Source organism: Pteropus medius, unplaced genomic scaffold (genome assembly GCF_902729225.1).
Source record: "Pteropus medius unplaced genomic scaffold, Ma_sr-lr_union100, whole genome shotgun sequence".
Taxonomy (NCBI): Eukaryota; Metazoa; Chordata; class Mammalia; order Chiroptera; family Pteropodidae; genus Pteropus; species Pteropus medius.
Genome location: NW_024343733.1, coordinates 3,338,589 through 3,364,966, shown reverse-complemented (window position 1 = coordinate 3,364,966; position 26,378 = coordinate 3,338,589). Strand labels below are relative to the sequence as shown.

The following is a 26,378-nucleotide window of genomic DNA, read 5'->3' as shown; positions in this document are numbered from 1 at the left end:
GGGGTTGAGAGTGGCCTCTGGTGCTGTGGTCCCCTGCCGCCTCTCTGATTATCCCTCCTGCCACCAGGACCGGCTACATAATTTGTAATACCCAGTGGAAAATGAAAATGCGGGCCTCTTGTTTAAAAATAACGAATATCAAGATGGCAGCAGCAGAGCGTTAAGCCAGGTGTGGGGCCCTTCTGCAGAGCCTGCCCACCCATGAAGCTGGCCCTGACCCCACTCTGCTCTCGCCATACTGACTTGCTGCTCCTTGAGCTCCCCAAGCATGCTTCCACCCCAGGCCCTTTGCACATGCCGTTTTCCTTGCCTGGAATATTCTTCCTCAGGTATCTGCATGGTGCACTCCCTTTCTGATCGCCCTAGTTAAAAGAGCAACCGCACCATGGCATTCATTTCTTCTTCTCCACCTGACATATTGCTTATTTATTTCAGCATCTTATTTACGTAAGTCTCCTGAAAGTAGATACTATGTTTTATTCACTGCTGTATCCCTAGGACCTAACACAGGGCCTGCTACTGAGTAGGTGGTCAAAAAAAATTCTGGCTGAATGAATGGATGGATGGATGGATGGATGGATAAATGTAAAGTGACTAGGACAGTGTGTGTCCCGTAATTGGCTTTTGAATGTTCCAATGACAATATTATTGTCTTTATTCCTGGGGAATGACAGAGGGGTGGTATGTTGTCACACCTTCAAGGGCCCCCTTTCCTCTGCTTACTTTTGTTTTGTTCACTAAATAAGAAATCGTGGCTACAACTTACTGAGCTGCAGCGACTGGAAGGCTTCATGCACAGGCATGACGCTGTTTAACCATCACGTCGGTGTGATTACTATCCCCACGGTACAGATGACGAACGGGAAGCTGAGAGAAGTCTACTGAGTCACCAGAGGCCCCATGGCTATTAAGCAGAGCAGCTGAGATGGAACCTGCTTCTTTGATTCCGAGTCTAGTAAGACTCTCCACACTGACTGCACATGGCCTGCTTCAGAGACCATAAGCCTTTGCAACACTCAACTAATTACTTAGTTCAACCCGTGTATTCTGAGTGTCTACTATGTACTATGCACGGTGCTGGGGATAAAATGAAACATACGAGAGACCTGGTTTCTGTCTCATCAAGCACAAAGCCTAGGGGGAGAGACAATCCAGCAATCGCAACCTCCCATGATGCTCACAAAACAGGAGCAACCCAGGGACCTTACAGAAGTACACGGGTGAGTCGACCAAACCCCCCTGGGGCTAGGGTCAGGTCCAGGCTTCCCAGAGAAAGTGAGGTAGAAACAGAGACCTGAGAGCAATTAGGGGTCAGCCAGGCTGAGGGTCAGGGAGACAGCGTTTCCAGCAGAGGGAACCACTCCTGCTAAGGCCTGGATGTGACAGAAAAAGAGCAGGATTGGGGATGGGGGGAGAGGGACCAAAAACAGTTCAAAACGTTGGGCGAATGACGGATGGGATGTCAGGCTGGAGAGAGAGGTGAGGTGAGGTGATGCCCAGGTGAGCATTCGAAGACTCCACTGCCTCTGAGCAGCTTTAAGATCGTGACAGTGTACTGAAACCTTTAAACCAGGAGCAGCCCTAAACACAGAAGCCTGGCTGCAGGCAAGCCGCTAGGGCAGGGACAAGTCTCTCAGTAACACCAGGCCCCAGGCTCCTGCAGCGGCCTGGCCAAGCCCAGGTGGGAACAGACAGCACAGCCCTCCTCTGTCCTCTGCCTCTGCATCTCTGCTGCCATCGCTTGCCACGTTATTGATGTAAGGCTGCAATGTGCCAGGGACCGTGAATGAGGACACAGCGGAGAATAAGTCGGAGTCCCAGGGGTCCTCGCCCTCTCTCCCGTCCTTGTTCTTCTGCATCTGTCTCCCCACCTCTCTGTCAAACCCCTGAAGGCAGGAAAGGTCTTACCCTCAAAGCGAAGATTTAGCAGGCACTGAAAACCCTGCGCTAAGCCTTCCAAATCCATGACCTCACTCGCTCCACACTCCTTGAAGCAGGTTACACTACCTGTCAGTCTCATACGCACATGTAGCAATAGAAGCTTGAAGCCGTGAGCTCACTTAACTGAAGATATACAGCCAATGGCCGAACCAGATTCTAACCCAGACTGCTCCAAGACCCAGCCTAGGGCTGGGCACATGCAGATAACTAGGAAGTGAAACATTTCTTTCCTTAAAGGTCTGACCCTGGCACTTGTGGGCCCCTATAAGAAGAACCAGAGGTCTGCCAAGCCTTAGTGGGCTCTCACCACTGGGCAGCGAGGCCTAGTTTTTACCTCCGACCCCCAACGACAACCTCCAATAGAGTCCTGACCCGTGAGGGTCATGAGCGAGGATGCGCAAAAAGAAAAACATACACAGTTGTTCCCCCTTATCCGCAGGGTGTATGTTCCAAGACGCCCCGTGGATGCCTGAAACTGCGATAGTACCAAATCTTATATACACTATACTCTGTCCTATACATACGTACCTATGATAAAGCTTAATTTATAAATTAGGCACGATAAGAGATTAACGACAATAATAAAATAGAACAATTATAACAACATACTGTAATAAAAGCTACGTGAATGTGGTCTCTCTCTCTCTCTCTGACACTGATCTGAGAACCCAGACAGCTACTAAGCGACTAACGGGCGGGCAGCACGTACAGTATGGAGACTCTGGACAAAGGGATGAGTCACATCCTGGGCCCGATGGAGCAGGATGGTGCAAGATTTCATTATGCTACTCAGAACGGTGCACAATTTAAAACTGACAAATTGTTTATTTCCGGAATTTTCCGTTTACTATTTTCGGACAATTGACTGCAAGTAACTGACACCGTGGAAAGTGAAACCGCGGATACGGGGGACCACTGCACACACACACTGGGCGCCTACTACACGTCAGGAACTGCTGAGAGCGACTCCGTCTGCATTCTCCATTTCTTTTCTAACTCACTTCAAAGCTCCCCCAAAACCCCGAGAGGCAGACAGCATCACCTCTTTTACAGAGGAGGACACTGAGGCAAAGAGGTGACTAGTCAGAGGCGATGCAGATGGAAATGGCAAGAACCGAGGTTCAAACTGGGATCCGGCTGCCTCCAGAGGCCGAGCTCTTTCCAATCAACTCTGGAACTTTTCGGACAAGCTGAGAAATGTAAGCAGGCGTTCCCGTGGGCCAAAGCTCAGTTCCGAGCTCCTTCCTTCCCCCGGGGATGGAGGAACATCTGGGGGACACGCGAGACAGAACAGCCCCACCCGCAGCAGGGAAAGCCAACAACAGGAGACCTGTGGGAGCCGCTGCCCCAGCACAACTCCAGGCCCCCGCCCGGAGGGAGAAGGCGAAGTGGACGCCTCCGAGGCCACCTCAGGGAGCCTGGCTGCCTCCCTAACCATTTAGCTGGAGAAGAGCAAGATAATCACCACTTAGCTGGCTAATTACTCCCTGCAGCACCCCAGAGTAGGGGCCACCACCGTGATCCCACAATGTGGCCGGGAAAGTTAGGGCACGGTGGGCCTGAGAGCCTGGGACTGGGGTCTCCCCGCCTTGCCCCGTATGCAGATTCACACCAACCACCTACATGTACTCATCTGGCCATTTGAGAGTCATCGCACACCTACTACGCGTCACTGTGCCTAAGCATGAGCACAGCAGATGTCATCCTTGGAGAAGTTCGAGTTATCTAGAAAAATGCACACGCCAAACCGTTTCCCACTTCTGTGCTGTGGCTCCGGCTGTTCCCTCTTCCTGGTATGCCCTTTTGGCTGTTTTGCCTGGCTAACTCTCATCCATCCTTTAAAACTCAGTTCTGAGGTCACCCTACCTAGGAAGACTGTGCTGGGGGCTGGGTTAATGCTCCTTCTCTGTTTTCCAAGGTGCCCTAGGCTTATTGTTTCTCCGTCTGCCATCGGGCTCTGAGCTTTGAGCTTGACAGTCCTGGGTCTGGTAGCCCCCACACCTAGCAGGATGCCTGGCTCTCTGTTGATGTCCAATAAATATTCGTAGAATGAATATATGAGCGAATAAATCATGTGACCTGGAACCAGTAACTGTGGGGCCTTGGTTTCCTCATCTGTAGCCTAAGAAGGTCTAACAGTCTGTGAACAAGTGGGCAGAGGTGCAGCGCAGCCTCTGAGGGATTGGCGGGGGTCTCTGGAATGTCCAATCTGGGCATAATTCATCGTAGTCCAGCTTCTGCCAAAGCCAGGTCAAAGGCTTGTGGATGCCCCAGCCTCTGCCAAGGGCACTGGTACGCAGATTCAAGTTCTCTTCACCTGTGAGGAACCGAAATTGACTCTGGGCTCCTAAGCCAATAAGGACTCCGGAAGGATGCTGGCTTATCTCAGACGCGAAGGAGCGCTGGACGGCAGGCCGCCACCTGGCTAAGGCGGAAGGCCCTCTCCAATTTTCACAAGCACATGGATCTGGTTAAAATGCAGACTGACCCGTGATGTGCACCCAGGTACTGAATGAATGAATGCTCTCAACCTCCCTGCTTCCTGGGAGAAGGCTCTGGACGCTGCTTTGGCCAGGTGCCTGCCTGCTCGGGACTCTCAGTGATGGGTAACGAAGTAGGAACACCGAGAACAGCCACGGCCCTGGCTCCTGTTCTTGCTTATTCCTGCATATCCAGTTATTCCCAGAGAAGGGCGGGCCTTGAGATGGGGTGGCTGCCCTAAGAGGCCTTGACTGCAGCTGAGCAGAGCCCGGGCCAGCTCTCTCCACAGTGACCATCTGAGATGGTGAAAGGTATCATCTTTCAACCTGAAAAGTGATTTGCAAAGGCCCAGTGCTGGGGGTGGGGCGGGGAGTAGGGGTGGCAGGAGTTTAAATAGCAGCTGTGTTCCTAATTTCCCCAAGAGGAGGCCTGGCCGCCCCTCCTCCGTGCTGAGTGTTTGCCATTAAAAACAAACAGTATCATTTGGTTCAATATAAAATGAATTAAAGGAAATTAAACTGAGGGGGCCATGTGGCAAGCCTCGTCTTCCATTGTCTGAAGCCGTTTTTCATCTTCCCCAGTGGGGAGCAACAGCTTGGGGGGTGTGGAGCCATGCAGGATAAATAAATAAATAACCCAAAGGCTCCCCCGACAACCGGGCGGAGGCTGGAGGCTGAGGTTCGGAAAGTCCCAGGTGCCGGCTCCGGCTCTGTCCCTTCTGTGTCCCTTGGTGGCAGAATGCAGCCTTTGAGAGTCTCCCGGGGAATGGAGTGAAGGGAAAAATCAAAAACAAAACAAGATCAACAACAAAAAATGATGTGCGGGCCCTGGAGACAGAAGGGGCGGGCAGGGGAGCGAAGGGAGGAGATTCTGGACCAGAGGGCCTGGGAGATGAGGGAGTGAGGCGCCTGGATTGCTGGGAGTGATCCTGACTGGCCCTCGGCTGCACGGAGTGGTTGCGGCTGCCATGTGAGGTGGGGTAATGTTGTCAGGAGGGTGAGCGTGGGGGAAGATGTGCAGAGAGGGTTGTGCAGCAGTTCAGAGTGGGGGTTCTAGAACTAGACTGCCTGAGTTCAAATCCCAGTCCTGCCGCTTACCAGCTGTGTGCCCTAGGCGAGTCACTTACCCTCTCTGTGCCTATTTCCTGACCTGCAAACTGGGGATAATAGGGCTGTTGTGAGGATTAAATTAGTTCACATCTACGGAGCACTCAGAACTGTACTAGGCACATTAGCTATTATTATAATCCTAGATTTTTAAAAAATTTTATCATTATGGGTCCCTCGGCATCTGGAAGACCCAGGCTGAAGTCACGGCTCTGCCACAGACTTGCTCTGTGACCCTGGGTAAGTGAACGCACCTTGCCGGGCCTTGAGTCTCTCTTCTACAAACCAGGGATAATCATTCTGGGACAGAGACTGCTGGTGCCTCCCAATGTCCATTCTCTCCTTCCTCCTCTAAAACAAGCATCTGACTTTTGCACAGATCCACAGGCACCTGGCTATAAGATGCTCCTTAGCTACCCACGCAGCAACTGTGACTAAGTGGTGGCCAGTGAGATGAAAGTGATGAGAGTAATTTCAGGGAAGTCACTTACAAAGGGAGAGGAACATTTATGATTACTGATGCAAAAATCCTTAGCAAAATAGTAGCACTCAGAATCCAGAAGCATATCAAATGGATACTACATCATGATCAAGTGGGGTTTGTTCCAAGAATGCAAGGCTCTGCATAATAAGAAATCTAATAATGTAGTTCTTCACATAAACAGATCTAAGGAGAAAAATCAAATGATTTTTGATCAAATTCAACAATGATTTTCTTTTAAAAAATTCCAGTAAATTGGACTAGATAGAAACTTCCTTGACATAAAACGTTGGCCTCAGTCTCCAAATCAGCCTCTTGTTTAATGGAGGATTGTGATGGTTTGTTTTTGTTTTGATTTAGGCTACAATATCGTTATGTAATCAAACACTAATGTAGGTGTTGCTTAGAAGGTATTTTGTAAATGTGATTACCATCTGTAATCAACTGACTTTAAGTAAAGGAGATTATCCCCAATCAGCTGTATGGCTACAGAGCTCTGCGATGCCAGAATGGTCCATTTTCTTTACAAAGAACTGAAGTTAAGGTTTAGGCTTCATTTTACACTGACATTGATTGGTAGGGGCTGTCTGAATTGCTGCACTGAGATGCATCTGGGTGAAGTAGGGCCATGACAGATTAGTGATGCCTGACACAGGCACAGGCTGATAAACTGAAGCTCCTAGGCTTTCTGCCATTTCAGACTTTGGCACTTCTCTAGGGATTAGTAGGTACCTGGCTACCAACTTCAAGCAGAGCAAAGAAAGAACAAATCCTAGGGATGAGTGTGAACATTAAGAGTCCTTGTAGCCTGCCTGTTGCCTTAGGGTAAAACTAAAAATTAGCCTGGCAATTTCAAAGAGTCAAGTTCTTGAAACTGACATTTGGCCAAAGTCACTTGTGTTAGTTTCCAGCAGAGCCTCCTGGCCATATTTCACTCCTTGGGGTGTTCTATTTTCCAAAGTGTCTGTCTACTACAGAATACTGATTTCCCCCTTAAACACGGCTCTACTGCAAAGGCCAAACTAGAAGGAATTAGGAATGTAAATTCCAGAGAAAGGTTAGCAAATTTTTTCTTAAAGGACCAGACACTACATATTTTAGGTTTTGTGGGTCATACAGACTCTGTCATCACCACTCGACTCTGCCACCATAGCCTGAAAGTGGACCCAGACAATAAGTAAATGACCTAAGGTGGCTATGTTCCACTAAAACTTTATTGGGTCCACCAGTTGTAGTTTGCCAACCCCTGAACTAGATTCTGCGGCATACTGTGATCCTCAGTAAAATGATTCCGTGGTTAACAAGTTGGGGAAATGTCAAAGTGAAATGAGATTCCTGACTGCAGGACTTCTCAGAGCCTTTACTAAGCTAATGTGCAAATGGCAGATAACGTTTAAGGCATTTCTCAAAGTTATCTGACCACGGAACGCCTTTTAATAAAATGCCCATTGACATCTCCCCAAGGTTCCAGAATCGTAGTCTAGTAAATGGTATTTTTGTTCTACTTTGGGTTCGATTCTGACTTTCCTGCTTGCTTTAAAATATAAATGGATAACTGGCAATGCTATCTTCTTTGGAATAACAATAATTAACTAGCCAGCACTTGACCGGTGTCATTTTAATTAATTCTCACAACAGGGTTATGAGGTAACCTGATATTCCCATCTTAAAGATGGGGACACTGAGGCTCGGTGAGGTTAATCCAGGTCCCAGAGGCAGAAGATGGGGGAGCTAGAAGTTGAACCTATTTAATTTCAAAGTCTGCTCTTTCCATGACCTCACAGTGCTTCCAGAGAAAGACAATGTTTTGCTTACATGCTCTAGAATCTTCTTGGCGATGAAAGAGATGGAGGTGAGTGTTTTTAAAGCACACTAAACATTAGGTAATTCTAATGTTGCTAATGATTGGTATCTTTGCTGAGGGCTTTCTTTTCTGTTCCAGTGAAACCTGATGATGAAAAAAAAAGGCCAACACCTTCAGTAACAGCCACAGACAGAGCACCTGCTGGGCTCACACCCTGGCTTCAGTGCTCACCCCCTGGATGACTTTCCTGGGTGACTCTGACACTTAAGTGTCCTCATCTGTAAAATGGAAATAACAACAGTATTTATCTTGTAGTACTGTTGATAGGACCAAATGAAAAGATGCAAATAAAGCACTTTGCACAATGGAGACATAAACAAACAAGAAGGCCTGAGAAGTATTAGCTGTTGTTCTTCTACTTATAGCTCAAGTCAAAAGAGCTGGGTTTGGATCTTAGCTTTGTCACCTATAAGCCTGGTCACCTTGATGGACTATTTAGTCTCCCTGAGCCTCAGTTTTATCTGTAAAGTGGGTTTAGGCAAACTTGGCTATTCCCTCAGAGTCACTGTACGGCGTTTGTAAGAGGTGGGCTGCATCAGTGAATGAGACAGACATATGTCCACCCCTCAGAATGTATGGTCCAGTGGAGGAGACAAGAACCCAGACAATTATAGAGCAGAGAGGCAAGTGCTGGGAGAGAGGGGGCCATAGGGAAATAAATGAGGGAACTAACATTGCCTGAAGGGGTCCAGGGGGAAGTGACATCTAAGCTGAGTCCAGCAGAACCACAGAATCAATGGGTCAAAGGGCGCTCAACAATTCACACCTATCCAAAGTGTCCTGAGAGGAATCCCTTTAAAAAAAATCTATAATAAATTTAAACAGTTTCCACAACACAAAAATCCAGCTGTTAAAAGCAGCAGCTTTTAAATATTGCATATTATGAGACGTGCGATCGCATCTTTACACCATCTGAGGTCGCATGTTGGGCCGACCTCCCAAATTTCCACTTTAATGCCCAGAACTGTGACCAGGATGAGATACGCCACCTGGATGATGTTTTACACTGCGAAAACGATTTTGCAGATGTAATTGGGGTTCCGCATCAGCTGATTCTGAGTTCATCAAAAGGGAAATTATCTGGGTGCGTGATCTAATCACGTGGGCCCTTTAAAAGCGAGAAGTCAGAGAGAGGTGAAGCAGCACAGACCTTCCCCACATCCTTTTTGGCTTGAAGATGGAGGAGGCCACATGAAAAGACCAGAGAGGGGTCTCTGGGAGCTGAGAGTGAGCCCTGGAGGACGGCCAGCAAATCAATGGGGTCCTCAGTCCTACAACCCACAGAACTGAATTCTGCCAACAACCTGAATGAGCCTAGAAGTAGATTCTCCTCCAAAATCTCCAGATAGGAGCCTGGCCAACGCTTGGACTGACCTGTGAGGACCTATACAGAAAACACGGTCAAGCTGGCCTGGCTTCTGACCTACAGAACTGTGAACTAATCAGTGAGTGTTCTTTAAGCTGCTAAATTGGTGGTCATTTGTTAGGCAGCCACTGAAAACTAATGCAGGCAGGCACTATTATCATCTCATGTTATAAATGAGGAAAGGAAAGCAAGCAGAGGTGAAGTAACTTACAGGGTCACACAGGTGGTAAACGGCAAAGGGTTTTGCAAATAGGATTTGAACACAGGCCAGTCCGCCTTCTGACCATTACACTGGCTTTCTGTATATATTTGCCTGGGACAATCTCCAACAGAGATGGTTCTATCTAATCCTAAAGTAGGAGCTGTGTAGAATATTGCTGTTTGAACATATAAAGATGAGTGGGATGAATATATACATGCATTTGCTTGTACGGTTGGCCTTTGAACAATGTGGGGGTTAGGGTCACCGACCCCCTGTGCAGTCGAAAATGCACGTATAACTTTCGACTCCCCCAAAACTTACCTACTAATAGCCTACTATTAACCAGAAGCCTAACCAATAAAATAAACAGTTGATTAATGCCTATTTTCTATGTTACATGTATTATATACTGTATTGTTACAAAGTAATCTAGAGAAAAATTATTTTAAAAATCATAAGGAAAATACATTTACAGTACTTATCGAAAAAATCCACCTATAAGTGGACCCATGCATTTCAAACTGTGTATGTACACGACAGGTATGAAAAGCTTCAGGGTAGATATTATCATCCCCTAGGAGAGTAAATGGGTATCTGGGGGGGTAGGAAACGCAAGGAGTCTTTCTACTATACACTGTTCTTGGTGTTCTGACTCCTGGACCCTGTGATTATATAACCTAGTTAAAAAATGAAGTATCCTCAATAAACGGGAGGAAGGTAAGAAGTTAGGAGGCATCTGAATGGATGCAAGAACTGTAGGTAAATTGGCCCACAAGTGTATTAGTTTCGAAGGGCTATCGTCACGAAGCACCACAGACTGGGTGGCTTAAATCACAGAAAGTATTTTCCCACGGTTCAGGAGACCGGAAGCCCAAGAGCAAGGTTTCGGCAGGTTGGTTTCTTCTGAAACCTCCCTCCGTGGCTTGTAGATGGCCGTCCTTTCTCCGTGTCCTCGCATGAACTTTCCTGTGTGTGTATCTGTGTCCAAATTTCCTCTTCCTCTAAGGATACCAGTCAATTAGATTAGGACCCACCCTAATGACTTCATTTTAACTTAATTACCTCTTTACAGAATCTTTCTCTAAATACAGACACATTCTGAGGTAATAGGGGTTAGGACTTCAACATACAAATTTTGACAGGACACAGTTCAGCCCGTAACAGCAGAGGATCTGACCCAAGGCCATAAAGCAAATACTGAACTCAGGGTTTCTCAGCCTCGGCACCACTGACATTTGGGGCTGGATCATTCTCAGTTTCGGGGGGCTGTCCTGTGTTGTGGGATGTGCACCAGCATCCCTGGTCTTGATCCACTAAATACCAGTATAGCAACCCCTCCCGGCTGTGACAACCAAAAAATATCTCCAGAAATTGCCAAATGTCCCCGTAGCTGGGATCACTAGTTTGACCCCTTCCCGATGCGCCGTGTAGAGGACAGTTGGGCAAATGCAGCTGACTCTTTGAGAAGTTCTAGACCTTTAGACACAGAATGGTGGTGCTGTCCTGTGAGAATCAGAGCTCAGACCTAGGAAACCCAGACCTGCCCCCAGGGTAGATAGATATCTGCATGCTGGGGAGATGGGAATGCTTGGTCTCCAAGAGGGAAGAGGACACCATCAGTGGGAAATCACTCTGAGGGAAAAAATGCAAGGCCCAGAAAACGGAAGGATTTTAATGGCACAAAAAGCCTCCTGAATCCTCTCGGCTCTTGCGTCAGAGAAAACCACCTTTCTTACTTCCGTCCTCCCTCCCTGACCCCATCCTGTACTTAGATACAGACAAACCGCTGGGGCTGAGAGCTCATGGAATCCTGCCCTACTGAAACCTCTTGTCCATGGCTTGGCTATGCACGCTGCACTAGAAGTTAGCTGTGATTTCAGACGTGGGAAGGGCTTCCGCCTTCCTATTTTTAGGAAGAAGACAGAAAGCTAGTCAAATGCTGTATTCTTTGGAGAAAACAGTTCAGCAAAGCCTTTCCTTGCTTTGGATAGCTAGTCCCAGTAACCACCCAGCAACTAGATACCTGGCCTTCTTACTCCTGGTAACTTCAAGAGGATAAAGATGACCCCTTTAGAGATAAGGAAGTGGAGGGCTCCAAGGAGTGAGGTCACTTTTCCAAGGTCACACAGATAGTGTCCAGGAGCCAGGATCTGAGCCCAGCTTTGCTGACTCAAGGTGGGTGTTCTTTCTACTCTGCAGTCCTGTCTCCATTTACTAGTGACCCACCAGAAAGTTCTTAGACAAGTACCTGCTTTTATGTTTCTCCATCTGAGAAATGGGCAGAATGGCAGCTGCCTGCTACCCACACTATTGAAAAGTTGAACTGAGAATGTTCTAGAACAGTGCTGTCCAAGGGAATGTTCTATGATAAGGGAAATGTTTTATACCTGTGCTGTCTGACACGGTAGCCACCAGCCATTTGTGGCTATCGAGCATTTGAAATGTGGCTAGTGTAACCGAGGAACTGAATTTTAAATTTAATTTAAATTAAATTTTAATAGCCACATGCGGCTTGCGGCTGCCACATTGAACAGAGCAGCTCTACAATCCTGATCCCAAAATATATCATTTTAATAAAGGGAAGGAACGAGGTAGACAAGTCAAAATTTTAAATCATTACTAACATTTACGGTAGGAGATGGAGTGCACCTGTATGTTTCTGTGACGAGAGATTTGTCTTCTTAACTTGGTTTGGGTTAGGTTAATATAAAAACAAGTTTCGTTCGCAGAGGATAAAGTGAGTAGATGAAGGTTAGGATGGTGTCTTATTCGTATTCATATTTTCAGGGTCCAGCATTGCCTGGTCCTGAATAACGTCAGTGGGATCAGTGAAAGAGGGACAAGAACTCTATATGGGCGTGGGGAGGGGGGCAGCAGCAGGCCTGGTTTTAAGCCCCTAATAGATAATTAACAGGACGTGCTTCATTCAGCCCATAGCATCTATTGTGCATTTTCTGGGACTCAAACAGACGTAATGGTCCATACTCTAGCAGGGGGAGACAGAAAAGAAACACAAGACAATCTGATCGCTTCAGATACTGGTACACACTAGGAAGGAAACAAAATGTGATGACGATGCATGTTAGGAGCCACCACTTTCCACAGGGTAGTCAGGGAAGAGACAGGGGAAGTGACACTTGAGCGAGACTTGAATGATGAGAACGTAGGGAAAACTTCCCCAGAGAGAATAGAAAGTGCAAAGGGTCTGAGAAGGCAGGCACTGGATGCACCGGGGGTCCGCGAGGCCACCGGTGGTTGGTCCAAAGTGAGCAAAGGAGAGAGTCATGGGTGATGAGGTCGGAGAAGTGGGCAGGAGCCAGATCGGGCAGCACGAGATGTATGGGTTATAAGTTATCTGGATTTATGACAAGTGGCTGCTCTAGACACCTAGCCAGCACGATGGTTTGGGACTGAGTTTGAAGATCAGTCAGTGGTCGCCATCGTTAGTTAATCCCACCCCCATCCTGGCTGGCCAATGGGCATGGCTCTCCTGGAAGGCCCAGGTGCAAGAGGATGCCCTCCCGGCAGAGCCTCGGTGTTGAAAGGCACTTGGGAACTGGTGGCTCACTCAGGGATGGTGGGGCCATCAGGCAAACCCAAATGCCAGAAGCCCTACCGGTATAATGACTGTAATATTAAAAACCAACCCACCCTCTCAGAGGATGGCGTGGAGGCACAAGAAAGAGCATCTGTGCTGTGAGCCATTAGGGGTCCCTGACAGATGTGCTCTGCTCCCCCTCACCCCCCAGCTACAAATGAAGACCCATCCTTTTCTTCTGCCCAGACAAGGATTGATGAGGATTTGGGAGAGCACTCAGACAGGCAAGGAAAGGCTGTGAACCTTTTCCAAGCCTGCAATTTATCTTGAGAAGACTATTCACATCACTTTTTACAGGCTGGATTATGCTCTGACCTGGCACATTAATCTCGCTGAATAAAATAATAATAATCAGAAAAAGGGAGCTGGACAGTTGCCAGGGAGACATTAATAACTGTCGCCTACACCTTGGTTGTGCATAGAAGGGGTGCAGGGTCCCATCCCTGCCCCATGGCCTCCGGCAGTGCCCATATGAAGAAGGAAGTGAGGCAGCTACGGCCTGAACTTGGGGAAATTTTATGTGGATGGTATATGGGGATTCTCTTCCTCGATCAACTCTGCAGAATGTACCAAATGAAATCCAGAGATCTTAGATGGGAGGAAGTATGATAGAGTGACTTAGAGCAGGGGTTCTGGAGTCGAGATGCCTGAGTGTGAATCCTGGCTCAGCCACTTCGAAGCTATGTAACCTTGGGCTACTTTCTAACTTTCCACTGCATTTGGGATAAAAAACAGCACCTGCCAGAAATGTAAAATGGCATAGCTTCTGTGGAAAGCAGTTTGACAGTTCCTGAAAAAGTAAAATGCAGAACTGCCACACGAGCCAGCAATTCCACTCCCAAGTATTGACCCAGAAAAACTGGGTAACAGTGCAAACAGAGACTCGTCCAAGAACGTTCAAAGCAGCACTACTCACAACAGCCAAAAAGTGGAAACAACCCAAATGTCGATCGGAAGGTAAATGGATAAATAAATGGTGGTCTAGCCACATAATGGAATATTATTCAATCGCAAAAAGCAATGACACATACTACAACGTGGATGAACCCTGAAAACATTATGGTAAGGGAAGGAAGCCAGACACAAAGGATCACATAATGTATGACCCCATTTATAAGAAATGTCCGGAATAGGTAAATCCAAAGACAGGAAGGAAGCAGGTTAGTGGTTACCAGGGATTGGGGGAGGGAGTGTCTGCTAATGGGGACAGGGTTTCCTTTCGGGGTGATGAAAATGTCTTGGAACTAGACAGAGGTAACGGTGACACAACACTGTGAATTTTATGTGAATTTTACTTCAATAACTGCCCCCCCTCCGACACACAAAAACATCAGCACCTGACCTGTAAGACAGCTGTCAGAAGGAAATGAGTTAGAGCCGTCCAGGCCCATGCAAAGGGTTGACTCCGTCTGAGCTGCTACTACTGCTGTTAGTACCGTTATCACAAGGTTTGCAATCTTTGGCAAGTCGTTTAACTCAATTCCTGCTCTGTGAAAAGACATATGAACGGTACCCACCCTCCCAGGATCGTTACGATTAAACAAGGCAGTGTCTTCAAGGCTATAAACTCCATGAGTACACGAATTTTTTTGTCTACTTTGTTCGCTGATGTATCCCCGAGCATAGTACAGTGCCTGCCACTGAGCTGGCATTCAGCAAATATTTCTTGAACAAATGGCATTGCTTAACACACTACCTGGCTCCCGGGAATTGCTGAGCAATGTTTATCCATATTTATTACCATTAATTTGGTTGCCAGATTTCTCTGAGCCTCCTTACAGTGTCCTTTCTAGCACAGAGAAGTGAGTATGACTTTGCCTTGTGGATTTCTGTGTCTTCGTGACAGAGGTGTTTGAACACCTACCAAACACAAGAGGTTCGAGCTGAGCTGAGAATGGAAAAAAAGCTCTCACTACAGAAGAAGTGGTGAGAGTTAGTGTAGCTGACTAGACTACTGATAAATCTATTCACCCGTCCGACTGTCCGTCCATTCATCCATCCACTTATCCACCCATCCTTTCAAATATCCATCCATCTATCCATTCATCCGTCCACTCCTCCATTCAAATATATATCCATCCAACCATCCAACCATCCATCCATCCATCCATCCATCCATCCATCATCCATCCACCCACACCACCCATCCATCCATCCATCCCACCCCACCCCACCCACCACCCATCCAAATATTCACCCACCCAATCACTTGCCTACCCATCTATCTATATATCCACCAACCTTCCTATCTGTCCATCCAATTTATCTACCTACCTATACATTTATTCACCCATCCACCCACTCACCCACCCAAATATATATACATGCATACAATGAACATTTCTGAGTGCATGTCATATACGGGTAATCTATCAACAAGCTAGCTGTATTCATTTCCTGCTGCCACAGAGGTTGCAATCAAGCAGAGAAGGCAGACAACTAAACAAGCACTCACAGTCAGGGTGTGAGTGCTGGAATAGGGAGAGTCTAGGGTGCTGTGGGTCCTCAGTAGGGGTGCTATCCCTAGCCTGAAGGGGCAGGGAAGGTTTCTAAGAGGCTGTGACCTGCAGAAGGAGCAAGAGTTAGTTAAGACACGAGTAAGGAAAAGGGTCTTTGAGGCAGAAGAATCAGTATCTGTACTGGGTGCGAGATAGGGCAGCATATAGACCCCTCTGGAAGCTGTAAGGGTTAGCTACTCAGTGTCTAGTCCTTCAATGTTCTCATCTGGAAAATGGGATAAGAAGAGCATCTGCCATATGTCAGATCGGAACTAGTTAAGGTATATGAAGAAATAAAAGCAGCAGGGTCTGGCTGGAGCACAGAGAACAGAGCAAGGGGGTGGTAGAAGAGAGGGAGCAGAATGAGTAAGGGTGCCAGGGAGGTAGGTGGGACCAGTGGTGAAGAGCTGCAAAGCCTCACCTGCCCCCTCTCCAGCCGATGACCAACACATCCCTCATTACGTCCACATACATTAGGTCTTTTTATCTTTGCAGCATCTCAAGCAGGGTTTAGTTAACATCTCCGGAAGAAACATGCTCAGGGATGCTAAGTGATTCACCCATTTTGGAATTCTGACCTTGAGAACTGTAAGATAATAAATTTATGTTGCTGTAAGCCACTAATGTGGCTTAAATGTGGCAATTTGTTAGAGCTGCCACAGGAGACTAAGACACCAGGGGAATAAATATCTCTGCCTCTCTCTTTCAGGTCTCCCATTCGCTGAGCCCAACTGGACGCCAGGGGCCACGGGAGCCCAGTGATACAGTCCACCCAGGTCAGCCTCCTGGACAGAGAGCAAGTTAAGAAGGGCGGAGAGCGTATCTAAAGGGCCAGAAGAAAGGCACCCAGCACAACCATCACCTCCATTTTATAGATCAGAAAACTGAGGCATACAGAGGCTAACTAACTTACCCAAGGTCGCACAGCTCGTCCGTACAGAGCTAGCAGTCATGAATCACACTTAGGAGTATTGTGAATCATTCACTGAGCGCTGACCACGTGCTAGGCACAGGGTAAAACACTTTCTATTTCTCACCGGCAATGGTTCTTACCAGGCTAGTCCTTAGGAGGAAGGTGCTATTATGGTCATCAGTTGACAGGTGAGGAATCTAAGACTCAGGTTTTGTTATTTGCCCTGTCATTTGTCACAGCTAGAAAGGGGTACAGCTGGGACCTGAATGTAGACATGTCCAATGCCGAAGCCCATGTGCATAACCATTAGGCCATGCTGCTTCCAGGTGTTAAGTCCCTAGTGCCCACTTGGTATGTGACGTAACCATTGTTACTGTGGTCTCAGGAGGGGCAAGTGGGGGACATCGTGGGACTGTTTTAGACCCAGCGTTCGTTTGCCTTTTCCTCTTTTTTTTTTTTAGATGCTCTTGTGCCATTTTTAGACTTCTGGCACTGCCTCTGGTGGGCATGCCAGAGCTATGTCTTCTCCATCTGAAAACACTCAACAGCCTAGGATTTGGGCTCCAATCGGGTAAATCTGGAGTGGGAGGGAGAGTGCAGAGTGATGAGGAGTGTCGAGGGGGTGTGTGTGGGTGTGTGTGTGTGTGTCAAAATCAGACTCGGAGTGCAGGTGAGGTGTCGGGGGTGTGTGTGGGTGTGTGTGTGTGTGTCAAAATCAGACTCGGATTGCCTTGGTGTGAAATAAGAAGAAATATACACATTGGTCTCTGCCCCCTGGATCCTGACATACAACCCCCGGCCCCCCTTGTAAATGGGGGTGTTAGAAGAATCTTTTGTTTTAACATTCAGTCCTTGATCCCAGTTCCTGATGCAGAGCTCCTAAGACCTTTGTAATTTTTTGAGTGATGGGAGCATCTGCCGTCAAACTCCTAAATCCCTCGGAACTTCCTAGAGTGTCTTTTGTTCTAACGAGGGGACCCTTGGTGGTCTCCCGGGTCGGGGCTGGCTGGTCACCAGAAAGACCGAGCCATGATTAGAAGCTTGGAATTTTCAGCTCTAACCCCCAAACTTCATGCTGGAAATGGAGTTTATAATCTGTCATGCCTACATGATGAAGCCTCAAAAAAATAAAAATCCCAATAGTACGGGGTTCAGAGAGCTTCTGGGGTGGTGGACGCATCTACATGCTGGGAGGGCAGCGCACCCCAACTCTATGGGGACAGAAACTCCTGCACACAGGACCCTCCCCCACCTTGCTTTACGTACCTCTTCATCTGGTTATTCATCTGTATCGTTTATCCTATCCTTTAATAATAATAATTACATATTTAATAAACATAATACATGAAGTACTGTTATATGAAGATGGAGGAAGGAACGCAGCCCTGACGACACCCTGACTTTAGTCTGGTGAAATCCATTTTGGAATTCTGACCTCCAGAACTATGAGATAGTAAGTTTGTTACTTTAAGCTAAAGTATAGTGTGAAGTATATTTTATACATGAAGTATATAATAAAAATATACTCAATAAAAATTATATATTTCCATTACATATTTAATAATAAATACATAATTATAAAAAACAGTAATTGACAAACTGGTAAATATAAGTGTTTCCCTGAGTTCTGTGAGCTGTTCTAGCAAATGAATGAACCACGGACGGGGTCATGGGAACCTTGATTTATAACCGGTTGGTCAGAAGCACAGGTGACAGCCTGGGCTTGTGACTGGCGTCTAAAGTGGGGAGGGAGCGGTCTTGTAGGACTGAGCCCTTAACCTATGGGATCTGACGCTATCTCCAGGTAAGACAGAGTCAGAACTGAGTTAAATTGTAGCTGGTGTCAGAGAATTGCTTGATGTGTGGAAAATCCACACATCTGGTGTCAGAAGTACTGAGTGTGTGAGTAAAGAAGAAACACAGGAGTGTGTTTTTCCTATATACCTGGCTGATGGCTTTAGTCAGCTGTCACTCAAGATGGACAGCCAATTCTAACCCACTCTTCTGCCAACCAATGCCTGGATGAATTCTGAGCATTCTGAAGTTGAAAAGATGGCTGTTTTTACAGCATGGAAAGCAAGAGTTTCCAGAGATTATTTAGTCTATCTGCCTCTGTTCAGACTCCCCACTTCGGGTCTTCCTGCAGAGGCACTGGCAATAATTATATCCTAAAGATGACATTTTGCCCTAGCCTTGCTCAGTCCTCTGAATTACAATAGTTATCCCTCCCAACACCTCTTCAACCCAACACCCGCCTACAGGCCTTTCCCTACAGTCAACTGCAAAACATCATGGCCATCACTCCCAACCCGGTGTCCGCAGCAGACACCGCTAATCGATCATAGAGTTCTTTCCTTCTGAGCCTCAGTACCCTTTATAAAACATGCTCCCGAAGCCACAAAGAGTGAAAACTCATGAGAGCTATCCTTCCCCGAGAGAAGCAGGACCCACTGCATATCAACATGCTTTTCTCCTTTCTCGGGGGAAATTCAGGTGAAATCTGCATCAAGGGCAGCTTTGAAAAATGAAACAGGAAATATACTTTGGAGCAGAGGTGTGACAGGCAGGTGCTGACAACGAAGAACCATGCCTAGCTTTTAGGAATTATAAGGTGGGTGACAGGATGTGTTAGCTCAGACTCTGTTCATTTGGGACCCTGACATCAGGCCCACTCTTTCCTCCTCCAGAAGGCACTCTAAATCCCCTGCATGATCAACATGACTGGGGCTCCTTGGTGGCCACAGGCAGTATCTACCTTGGACTTGACGGCCAGGATGATCTTGGGCAGGGCCACGACCAGGCACTTGAGGGCGATGGTGATGTACTTCAGCACAAAGTCTGCGATCCCCACGATCCACAGCAGGTCGAAGAAGTCTAGGGTCTCCAGGTTGGGCTTTAGAAATATGAGGCTGTGGAGAAGGTTCAGAGAGTCAAGATGCTCATTAGGATCACTGGCCCTTGGCAGCTCCTTCTACTGATTCCAGGAGCCTTGGAAGTATTACCTGTAGAAAGAACACTGAACTGGCTGAACTGGGAGTCAGACATGTGTCCTGTTCCTGAATCTGGTTACTGTGTGCGCTCAGGTGAGTATCTTAATTTCTCTGAGCCTCAGTTCCCTTAAGGGTTAAAATGAGTCTCTTAACTTCTCTGAGCCTCAGTTCCCCTGAGGGTTAAAAGATGAGATTAGCCTAGAGTACCATTAGTTAAGGTCCCCCTGTTATTTTATGGGTCAACAACACACTTCACAAGAGGAAGCAGAAGGAAGGAGGGAAGGCCAACACTATGGAGGGCGGGGAAGAAGGAGGGGAGAGAAAACCAGTGTGCCAGACACTGTGCTAAGCTCTTTATTCAGTGTATCTCATTGTCCTGCACAGTGAGTATTGCTTCTCCCCACTTTATAAATGAGGCACTGAAGCTTGGAGAGGTGAGGTAAGTTGCCCAAGGTCACACTACATGATAATTGGCGTTTGTATCAGACAGACTTGAATTTGAATCCAAGCTTCTCCATTTATTGGACTCTGGGCAAATAATGTTGTCTCTGTAAGCCCCAGTGTTATTATCAGTTAAATTCCTTCCCTCATAGTGGTACTGGTGAGATTTGATTCAGTAACAAGCATCCTTCTATGAGATTGCAGACTCTGCCATGCAGCCAGGAGAACAGCAACTCTCTGAGGCAGGCCCCCTTATCTACCCCATTTTGCAGATGAGGAAACTGAGGCATAGAAAGATAAAGTAATATGCACAAGGTCCTGCACATATTAAGAGGGGGAGGTAGACTGAAACGCAGGCATCCCAGCTGCAGTTAGTACCCTCAATCCTTACTCTACAGCAAGGCTACTCGGAGTGTTAACTCATTTTACCCAACTGTGACCAGGTAAGTTCACCTCACACTCAAGTTCTGTACTTACCTCAATGGAAACTGGCAATAGCTGTTCTCAAACTGGCACATGTCCATGGACCACAGTGAGCATCACTGCTCTCTACTACCACAGAGGATGATGATGTTATTCATAATATAACAGTAGTAGCTAAAAGCTCTTGGTTCTTTACATCACACTGGCCCTACTCTACACACTTTATGTGTCCTAACTTATTTTGTCTTCCCAATGGCTCTATGAAGTGGGTGCTATGATTATTCCATTTTGAGCTGGGGAAACTGGGGTGCTAAGAGATGGTGTCGCCTGCTCACAGCATATTAGCTAGAATGTGGATTTAGGACTGGAACCAGCACCCAAACTGTACTTGCTCCCTTGCTTTTTTCTCCACTGGATTGGAGGCTCTGAGCGAAGGCCCGATCGAGTTTCACGTGCCCCCTGCAGGGAACAGTACACACAGCCCAGAGTGGTTGCTTTCTGAATGCTTCCGACATACTCTGCTGGGCTGGTTGAAAACTGTGAACCGAGGCCTCTTTATTATAGTATTCTAGGAACGAACTGGTCTATTTGTTTACTTTTATTTTTAAAAACCTATTTCTATTTATAATAAAAATCTTTAAAGAACTAGCATAGGGCAAAATCGATGACAACGATCCATGTTGGCAATCTCTCACAATACCTCAGGCTCCTTCCATACCCTCGTCCTGTCTCCGTGGGATTCTTTGTATCCAAGTTTGAGTGGCCGTTCACGTTATAACACGGGAGAGGTCAGCAGCCCTGAGCTCCCTCCTCTGCCTCTGCTCATCCTTCCCGGGGATATCGCGGGCTGGTTGGTTGACTTCCATGCTCTGCTTCTCTGTTATGCTTCTGATTGCAATAAAATGAAGATCTGCCTTCCACTTTCTATTTTATCTCAGAGTTATCTCAGAGATAGGTGTTAAAGTCACCTATCTGGGTTTTAGTTCAGTGTCTTAGTGTTTTTTGTTTTGCACGGTCTTATGTTTTCTGTTTTGGCATTTGTAGGAGGGGTGGAGCAAATGTGTTTTCCCACAGATTGATCACTAGGTCTACTTATTTCTAACATACGCTATGAAAATTAATGAACTGATATATTTTTTCATCGGTTTTGCTCCTTATTAGCCATCACCGCCAATAGGTATAAGTAATTCATCATAAAAGAATAAAATTAATTACAGGATTATGATATGTCGAATGGTCCATGGTTTAGCCAGTAGTTTTCACATATTGAAACATTTGGCCTCCCTAATAATTAGCCTGTTCAGGTGGGTGAGGCAAGAATAAACTGGGTCGCAGTTTCACGAATGAGGAGATTAGGACAGGCTCAGAAGAGTTCCATTATCTGCCACAAAGCACAAGGCTGGTAAGTGGCAGGACTAAGACTCTCTGACATTGGTCATCAGACTTAAATCCTAGAAAGACGTGAGCTTGCTGGTAAGGGCTGGTTACCGGGACTAAGATCATTGAAAAGGGTTTCCTCACTATGAAATGGGGACATCAGTATTCTGCTGGGTCACTGGGAAGGCAAAATAAGATCATAGCTATTGGTATTACCTACAAAACACAGTCCAGATCGATATCAAACAGGAAGAGTCTCAGCTCTGTTGCTTTTCTCCCTAAACCGCTTTTTCTTTCTGTGCTGCCAGTTTGACTTAGCCCGGGTTTGATGGGGACGCAGAAGGCTGAGTCTGTGACTGTGATCATGCCCAGAGTACGACAGGAGCTGGAAATTCATTCGAGGTTCTGGGAAACTCCACCTCCTAGAGCCTCCAGCGGCCTTGATACTCTGGGCTAGACTACTAATGCAGTGTGTGAGATGTGAGCTGATGTCTCGGCACTAACTGCCCGATTGCAAAACAGATGTGCGTGCTCTGAAAGCTTGGCTCGAGTCTCAAGCCCATCCTGGAGGCCCTCACTGGCCAGCCCTCCTCCACTAGCCACTGTGTGGCTATTAGCAAATATAAAATTAAATATGTGGCTTGCATTTCTAGGAGAGAATTCTGCTCTAGGCATGTGTGTACATGACAGGGTGGAACTTGAAAGTTACTATGTGACAAAGCACTACTGCATTGTTCTCAAGTGAAAGGGTGTGTGTCCCAACCCTGACAACACCCTCCCCCACTTTCCCACGGCGGGGCGGGGGGGTGGGGGGGCGATGTGTGTCAGACTCCCCTGCTCACCTGTTGTACAGCTGCTGGGAACTGAACGTATAGAGGACATACAGGGTGTTCCCCGCCAGAAAGGCCAAGATCCACAAGATGACCAGCACTGACCTCTTTTCCTGGAGAGAAAGCAAGAGATCTGTAGGGATGCTGCAGTGCCAAAGGTGTACATGGCGGAATATTCTAGAATGTTTTCTGACAAGGAGTAACTTTTCCCTTTCTCAAAGGTTTGGAGGAAACTTTGGGGCTAGTGGTGAATAGAGAAGCATGTTGGCATCTTTCCATCCTACTAGCACCCAAGGGATGATTACGACAGAAATGTGGAAACCTGCTTGGGGAATTACCCAGAAAGGCAGGATAGCGCAGTGGTTAGCAGCACAGACTTTGGAACTGGATGCCTGAGTTCAAATCCTTGGTCTGCTACCGGGGCAGATTACTTAAACTCTTTTCATTTCCCTTTCTTCGTCTGTAAAACGGGAATACATTGTCTCTCCCTCAGAAAGCTGTGAAAATTAATTTAATGTACATGAGATGCTTCGAAAAGTGCCTGGTGTATACTAGATGTCAGTTCACATTGACTGTTAGGAGCTAAGGCACAGCGAGGCTAAGCAGCTCCTACACATTTTAGGCCTCAGTGCCCTCATGTAAAAACAGGGCTTTTGTTAAGGATTAAGTAAAATTCATAAATGTAAACATTCGGTCTGGTACAAGTTCATACTTCAGGCTCGCTAAATGGTAGGACCCAGTATCCAGACTTTACAACCCGGCAGAAGATGTTACATCTATAGGCTGGAAACTTCTGCTCTCATTTTTTCTAGCACAGTCCTCCCTCCAGGCTACTGCCCTGGTCTGAAGTTCAATGCAGGTCCACACTTATAAGATTAAATTCAAATTCGTACGCTTGGCTGTCAAAGCCCTTCACAATCTGGCCCCGTTTCTTTCTCCAGCCTCTTTTCTGTTTAGTTCCCAGGAAGACAAGCTAGAAAACATTCTCAGTTTGCTATTTCCCATTAGCTTCTCGGCCTAACAGCCATCGCAGGAAATTTCTGGAGGAGGTGCCGGGCAGGGTGTGTCCGCGCCTGTGCACCCCGGGAGACATACGTAGACCCTCGTGCTGCTGATTCTCAAAAGCTCATGTCTTCCTGGACCAGGGCGGCTGCATTGCTGGAATAGGATGAGCTCATAGCTTTCCCAGTGTAACCTTCCCTGCGGTTTCGCTAAATGCTCCACTGTCTCCAGACACAGCTCAGTGTCCCACACACCCTCACCATGTATATTTCCTCAGCGCAGACAAAATAAATGCATCTCCATCCACCCATTATCCCAGGAGTGGTCAAGTTTAATGACCCTAGAAACCACCTCCAACCAACCAACTGCTCTTCTCAGTGTGATTAATCTACTCGGCAGCCCTTTTTACCCCAATAAATAATGGATTCCAGTTTAATCCACTGTGAATCCAAACCAAAGTTGGAAGAGAAAGAGGGAATTAGCAGTGCCCAAAGCCAAACTCTGAAGAACAGAAGGGATAGTTCTCTAGTTGTAAGTTGAAATTGCCAAACTTACTAAGGGTCATGCAGACTCTTTCACAGAAAATATGTGCAGGCAGGCAAAACAATACCTGTGTCTTTAATTCATAGGGTTCAGGACCCCGAGAAGCCTGCCCACAGATAAAGGCATCTTTTTACCCCCTAAAGCTCAAGTCAAGGCACATTTTAGAGATAGTCAAAAAGTGTCCCATTATGGTGTAGATGGATCTGTTGTTCTAATAGCAGAAAGGGGTTTGTATGAAGAAGATGAGACTAAGGGTCAGGAAGAACCTCTGGCTCCATGGCCAACTCTGGACCTCAGTGGGCTCATGTCCTCAATGGAGACTGAGCTGCCCTTCACGCCTCACAGAGGTCCAGGTGCTTTTGAGAAATCAGATGATGCCAAAAAAAGGATCAGAGAGGATGGTGGCTATTATGGGATCATATGTACAGCACAAAGCATAGGCTTATTAAATAGCTCAATTACTTGTTACCTATATGCCTAGCACTGTGCTAAACACCTTCTCTGCACTATCTCATTTCATCCATTCTATGGGTATATGAAGTTGGTGTGCACAGTTCCTTTTCCAGAGGTGGCATCTGAAGCTGAGATCGCCGAGGTAACCTGTCTAAGGGTTGGACGTAGGTGGAGGAGCTGGGATTTGAATTTGGGATGAGCACAGCAGCCTGTGGACTCAATGTCTGGGTTTATCTCCTGATGCCACCACTTGCACTGGCTGTGTGACCTCAGGCAAAAAACTTAGTGTTTCTGAGCTACCATTTCCTATTGGGAAAATGAAATGAGAATGGCTCTGCCTCTCTCCCAGGTTGCTGGGACAAATGTGCAAGATGAAGTGTGCAAGGAGCCCAGCACTGTGCTGGGCACGCTTAGTGCTCAGCAAGTATTAAGAGGGCATTTAGGATGATGGTGGTGAAGCTGTATGGCCACCGAGTAGTGCCAGGAGGATGGCCTGTACCATGAGGATGGGTTGGAAGTGAGCTAACTGGTTGAATGTCAGGAGGGTAAAGGGACTAGGCTGGGGCGCATGGGGGAGATGCTGCCGGTAGAAGGGCTTGGGAGAAGGATGGCACATCCGGGGATCTGCCCAGGGATGGCAGGCATAAGAATAGCCTCCCAAAGATGTCCCTGTCTTAATTGATGCAGCTTGTGAATATGTTAGGTCACATGACAAAGGGGAATTAAGGTTACAGGTGGAATTACCGTTGCTATCAGGTGACCCTGAGATGGGGAGAGACTTGTGGATTATCCAGGTGGACCCAATGTCATCACAAGGGTCCCTAAAAGTAGAAGAGGGAGGAGAGTCAGAGGGAGATGTGACTATGGAAGGATGGCCACAGGGATGCAATGGTGTTGGCATGAAGAGGAGGAAGGGGCCAGGAGCCAGAGAATGTAGGTGACCTCCACAACCTAGAAAAGGCAAGGAAACAGATTCTCCTTGAAACTCTCCAGAAGGAATACATTCTTGTTGCCACCTTGAGACCCAATTCAGACTTCTGATAGACAAGGCTACAAGATAATAAATTGATGTTTTAAGCCACTAAGATTGTGGCCATTTGTTACAGCAGCCATAGGAGACTAATTTGCCAGGTGACTCACCTTCAGAGAGACTTGTTCTCGGAGCGTGGAGTTGGCGTAGGCAAAGGTGCTGGCCATCCCAATGCACACAGCAATGCCTGTGGGATAGAGGAAGGCCCAACACCCCCACTTAGACTCATCAGGTCTGGCCCTGGCTTACTTGAGACTGTGAGCAATGTTAAAAAGACACATCCCTGGTCCCCTTGGAGTCTAACCACAGAGGAGAGAGGCAATCTCATTTCTGGGGTATTTGGGATGCCATGTAAATCACTAAGACCCATGAACTACTCTGAATATAGGCCTCTGACTTACGGATGGAACCAAGGCCACTGTGGGGTATTTTATAGAACCAGTGAAAGGCACAGGCTGTGCAGTCTGGTAAGACCTGGGTTCAAATCTCGACTCTGCCGCCTCTTCTCCGTATGAGCTTAGGCTAGGCACTGCACCTCTCTGAGGCCCTGTTTCCTCATCTATAAAACGGACAGGGTACTAACAGTACTTATCTCATGGAAGGATATTGCTTATAGAGCACAATCTCTAGCAGTTAGTAAATGGTACCTATTATTTCTACTTTCAAAATGGATCTGAAGTGTTATTTGTGATAAAAGCATACACAGAAAAAGATCATAACACCATAAAGAAAATTTAAAGAGGGGGGAAGAATTCCTACTGACAGGAAAACATGACCCTGGAAGAAGGGGGAACAGAACTGAACTTTATTCTGCAATTCATGCAATTGCCACTATTTGC

General features: G+C 46.9%; 1 protein-coding gene across 13 annotated transcripts in view; it reads right to left on the bottom strand.

Moving 5' to 3' along the window:
- Positions 1-26,378, bottom strand: part of RNFT2 (ring finger protein, transmembrane 2) — a 59,865-nt gene that overhangs the window by 24,712 nt on the left and 8,775 nt on the right. For 12 of the 13 annotated variants that reach the window (XM_039868239.1, XM_039868247.1, XM_039868240.1 and 9 more), the window contains exons 5-7: positions 25,650-25,726; positions 22,524-22,624; positions 19,206-19,359 (exon numbers count right to left, since the gene is read on the bottom strand). In XM_039868239.1, the coding sequence (XP_039724173.1) occupies positions 19,206-19,359; positions 22,524-22,624; positions 25,650-25,726 (332 nt within the window). Of the gene's footprint in view, positions 1-4,529; positions 5,178-19,205; positions 19,360-22,523; positions 22,625-25,649; positions 25,727-26,378 lie in introns of those variants that run through there. The other variant, XM_039868252.1, reaches the window with a different exon arrangement.